At 34.7% G+C, this 5,445-nt stretch overlaps 1 protein-coding gene across 1 annotated transcript; it reads right to left on the reverse strand.

Moving 5' to 3' along the window:
- Positions 1-3,827: 3,827 nt before the first annotated feature.
- LOC149955559 (uncharacterized) lies at positions 3,828-4,499 on the reverse strand. The gene is made up of 4 exons (XM_090166684.1): positions 4,388-4,499; positions 4,125-4,334; positions 3,963-4,073; positions 3,828-3,862 (listed from the first exon to the last, which is right to left on the reverse strand). Exons 1-4 carry the CDS (start codon positions 4,497-4,499, stop codon positions 3,828-3,830), a joined length of 468 nt encoding a protein of 155 aa, XP_090022810.1.
- Between the last annotated feature and the right edge of the window lie 946 nt (positions 4,500-5,445).

Genomic DNA, 5,445 nt, shown 5'->3' on the forward strand with positions numbered 1-5,445 from the left:
GGTTCAGATTGTTGGTCGAGATTTAAAACACTGTTACTTCATCATCGAAAAAGTAATAAAAAAGGGGAAAAAATCGGACGGCAGCGTAGAACTGTATGTCAAGTGGCAACATTACGACCCTACATTTAATTCTTGGATACAAGAAGTGGATTTAAAATGAATTTTTACGTCACGCTACCTTCAGATTCCTCGTCATTATATTACCAAGATAATAGCGTTGGTAAATTTCGAACGTATTTAGCTCAACCGTTAAGATTTGAGGAACAGTACGAAGTTGGGTTAGCGGAAATAAGCTACCCTCGGACATGGCATAACGTTCGAAAACCTAATCTATTGGTTATTAAAGACCCTGTCGAATATGATAAAATGACTGATAACCCTCTAGTTAAAGACCCTCTCGAATATGATAAAATAATTGAAGTTCCCGCGGGTTTTTATAAAACTCCGGAAGAACTATTGCATGTTATGAACGTTCACAACCAAGACGAACAAGTTACATTCGCTTATTTAAATTATTCTAACCGAATTAAAGTTAAATTGCAACCGAAAATCAGAGCTGTAATTGGCCCCGATCTATCGATTTTACTAGGTTTTAAGGATAGAAGAGATAATGATTTCACCATTTTAAATTCAATGATAACCCCCTACCCAGTTGATATGAACGCTAGGTTACATTCCTTATTCGTTTATTCTGATCTGGTTGAAAATAGCGTTGTTGGGGATAGTTTAGCCTTTCACAAACTTTGTTGCACGTTCGAGTTAAGGTAACTAAAGATAATGGTCAACTACCGCAACCCGCGGTTCCAGGTGGGGCGGGTGGGGTAGCCGAAACTCCAGCCGACAATATCGCTCCCGAGAATTTGTTTCTTCATTCGCTTTTTAGCGACGTCCACGTATTTCTGAATGAAAGATCAGTAACACCTTCCAGTCAAAATTACGCTTATAAAAGTATGATACAAACTTTATTAACGTTCGGAGAATCTGCGAAAAAAAGTTATTTAACGAGTTCACTTTTCTATCGGGATACGCCTGGAAAGTTCGATTCATTTTTCGATAACGATGGTTTCTCTAAACGAGCGAGTTTAGCGCAAAAGGGGGCGATTGACTTGTTAGGCGTAGTCCATACTGATTTATGTCAACAACCACGCTTTTTATTAAATATGGTTGATTTGAAATTTAAATTCGATAAAAATAGAGCAGCTTTTTGCGTTCACTCCGACGTAAAATGTAAAGTGGAGATTTTATCAGCTTCCCTTTATCTGAGGAAAGTTAAAGTGATACCGGAACTATCGCTCGCTCAAGCCAAGGCGCTACAATATGGAACCGCTAAATATCCTGTAACTCGTTCGGAGTGCACCTCATTTTCTATACCCGCTGATCTTATGGCTAGTGTGCAAGATCATTTATTTACGGGACAAGCACCCAAGAAAGTTGTTATCGGGTTTGTGGAACAAAAAGCGTTTCTAGGAGATTTGAAAAAATCACCGTACAACTTTCAACATTTCGATTTATCAAGCATTGGATTGTACATTGACGGTAGCAGCGTCCCTCATAAGGCGTTATCTCTAAACTTTGAGGAAAATCAATATATTCAAGCGTATTGCAATCTTTTCATTAAAACTAATCAGTGGAACGTAGATGAAAGGAATCAGATAAGTCGGGAAGATTACCCTAACGGAAATTGTTTATTCGCGTACAATTTAACCTCGGATCTTAATAACAACGCTAATCACTTGCATCTTGTAAAGAACAGTAACCTGAGATTAGAATGAAAATTTGCAAAACCGTTACCGGAGACGATTTCCATTCTAATTTACGCTGAGTTTCAAAATTTGATTGAAATTGATAAAAACCGAACCGTGATTTTCGATTACAGTAATTAATGGATTCGCTACAGATAACTAAAATTCTTGAAGAAGATTTAAGTACTAAAAGTATATTTCGAGGCGTGTTCCCGGCTGACAAGCTACCTAAATATGTAAAAATATTCCCTTCTCTATTTATTGTAAACACCGATACGAGTGCTGAACCTGGAGAACACTGGGTTCTAATATATTTTTCTAAACATAAAAATTGTGAATTCATGGATTCCTTTGGAAACCCGCCAGATTATTTTAAATTTAATGACTTTATTGAACGAAACAGTAAAACTGTTACTTTTAATTCTAATCAATTACAGAGTAATTCTAGTAATACGTGTGGAGCATTCTGTATCTATTTTGCTATAAACAGGTGTAAAGGAATAGAAATGTATAACATTGTGTCTAGGTTTAAGAAAGATAAATATGTAAACGATAAAATGATTAAAGAGTTTATGTGCAAAATGTATTCAATAAAATAAATTTTTACAATTTATAGCAATAGCACTTTTTTATATATACATAAATACAAGCATTCATTATAATTTTTCCATATCTTTATGACCGTGCGCTAATGTACGAACCCCGCAGGGTAGAATATATCTCTTATCATCATTTGGTGATAAACAAAGTTTTCTAGTATTTAAAGTAAATAGCTCATGCTTGAAACTAGCTATACGCATCATCTCGGCTGACATGGTTTCTTGATTAAAAAGACAACGTTCATAGTCTTCGTGGCGGATGACGTTTCTAATAACGTTCATGGTGACGCCCTTACAAACCTTTTTATGGTTTAAAATTGACTCTAAAGATTTCCCCAATCGCAACTCCTTTTCTATCTCTTCAGCGGTCTTAGACTCCCCGTACAATTTAATAGAATAAAGCTTTGGACGAAGTCCTACAAAGCTTTGAATTAACTGCGAATTTGTCTCGTCTTTAAAATAACCGAGAGCTTTTTTATTCTGATTAGAATGAAGGAAATGCGAAGGTGGATAATCAGAGAAGTCAAAGCGGTTTTTATGAACTTCAAAGTCTTTATAAACATCATCCGTCTTAATGTTGTACGTTAAACTGTCTGTACATATTTTATATATTAGTACTATTTAAATAAAAAATGCATATAAAATTAAATTACCAGTGTCTGTAAATAATAGTGATGCTTTGTTCCCGTACGTATTTTTTATGAATCCATAATGGAACCGATACATGAGCTCCTTGGATAAATCTAGAATGGTGAATCCGGTAAATATAGGCCGGTTAAGAACAATTTTAGATCTCTTCTTATGAGCGCCGGCTAACTCTTCATTAAAGATGGTAAAGTGTTCAAACTGCGGGGAACTTGTAACTTTTAACATTCTTTCTGGTTTATGAATCAACTCGAAATTAAGGGAAAAAATAGCAATAAATTATTTAAATTGATTTACCCGAAAACAGAGTTAACCATAAGTTTCCAGAAATTCTTTTCAAATGAACTCTTGGATAATTTCCTCTGTTCAGTGTTGAATCTAACATATTTTTCTAACCATTTTCCTTGAGTGAAGGTTAGAGCTCGATGAACCTTGGTTATTTTCAAACCTAATTCTACATAATATTTTAAATTGCGGTAATGTACTATGTATTTCTCTTTATTATTTAAATTAGGAAGAAGTTTTGGTAGACTTTGATTCTCCTTAATATTTAATTTTCCTAAGAGATCTTTGGAGTATGGAGATAGCATATCATGTGTAATAACTTTAGATTCCGCCGCTACTGGGAGATCGTTATGTAAGTCATGCAACTCTGGAGGATATTCAAGATCCACCTGCAAAGGAAACAATTCTTTAAAAATATAATTCAATAATTATAACACTTGTTATTTACCTCTAAAATGTATCAGTTTTCGACGTTATTGGGAATACTCAGAATATTTTCACAGAGTGTTTGCAAATCATCCTCCTGAACCCACTGGAAGTCACCTAGCGGTAGTGGTTAACACATAACAGCACCGTACAAATTATTCGCATCTTCAATTAAGTTAAATTAAGTTAATTAATATAATTAAAATTAAAATAATTAAAATTAAAAAATTAAAAAAAATATATATATTTTTTTAATGTAAATTACCTAAATAGCATATATAACTGCTCTCTTTAGACGAATCATATGTGTCGGGCATATATTTGTTATTCGCTTCAGAATAACGAGTTGAGATCATTGAAACACCGCCTCGAATACCTAAAAATTCAATGTAAATACAATAATATTTAAAATATCAAAAAGCGTTACCCTTTTCAATAAATAAGTGTTGATCTATATCAAGTATGAGATCGAGGCGAACATCGGTCATCTTCAAAGCTGCTTGCCAGGCTAAACCTGGTGCGGTGTAAGCGTGAGCGGGATCTAATTTATAATGAGTTATAGATAATGTTCTAAAATTTTCAAAAACGTCGGCTAAGAGCAACGCATCGCTTTTCACATAGAGGTCGGTGTATTCCCCTACGAAAACCGAGGTTAAGAGATTTGAAATATTTATACTATAGTAATTTTACCTAATGTTTGAATATTAAACGCTGTCCAAACATTTTGGGCGTGTAAATAATCAGATTCTAAAATATTTTGATATTTCAATGAACTGAAAAACGCTTCTCTAGGTGGCAGCATCGTCTCGTCAAATTTCTTTTCATCGTCCATATACTCGTACGGGTAGACTCCCATCCGCAAAAGCAGTTGAACTTTATCACTTTCAAAATATTTCTTAACAAAACGAGATTAGATACTAGAGCTTCGAGGCTATCGCTTAGAAATCGATAAGAGTCTAAAAACCGAAATCTCGATAAAAATAATAATAATAAAATTACTGTTAAGGTTAAATTCATAATTAAATATATTTTACCTAGTTTCAGCGAAATATAATTTTCGCTAGTGGAAGGAATACAGTCAAGTGTCTGTTCCTTAAAATGACCAGTCTCCTGACATATAAGATGTAAATCGTATCTATGAACATTTATTATTATTAGGTTTATTTCCTGGTTAATTAACTTAATAAATTCACCTGTTAAGGTTATGAAGAAAAATAGGGATAAATTCTTGAACTTTCTTTTGAAGATTACAGAGGTTATGCGCTGGCCCCCTGTATTTACCGCTGAAATGACAATGATCTCGAACAGCGGGCATATTTCCCTGATTTAGCTGTTTCTGACAAATGTAGCAATGCGTAGCAGCTTGAAACTGTTCCTCCTCCTCCAGGGTAATAATCATTGGTACATTGGTCTTAATGAGTTCCATCAACTCCTTCTCTAATTCCAGAATAGACTCCAGAAATCTGCGAGTTGCATCTTGACCGCGATAGCAATCGGTTCGACAGGTACACCTATAAGCAGAGGACTATAGTCACAAGGATTATAGACCCAATTATGGCCGCTCACGTTTCTTCAGTACAAAAACGTCTGCACCGTGGGCCAAGCGATTAGAACAACAAGGAAAGGCTCAAAGTAAAGGCCTTAGTGCACTTGTTATCTACCTGAGTTTATATATTTATTATTCAGCATGTGCTCGAAAGTTTTATCAGTGAACGACTACTCTCAGTGGTACCAAATAAATATTGGTT

The sequence above is a fragment of the Leiobunum rupestre genome, chromosome 2, assembly GCF_980474605.1.
Source record: "Leiobunum rupestre chromosome 2, qqLeiRupe1.1.hap1, whole genome shotgun sequence".
Taxonomy (NCBI): Eukaryota; Metazoa; Arthropoda; class Arachnida; order Opiliones; family Sclerosomatidae; genus Leiobunum; species Leiobunum rupestre.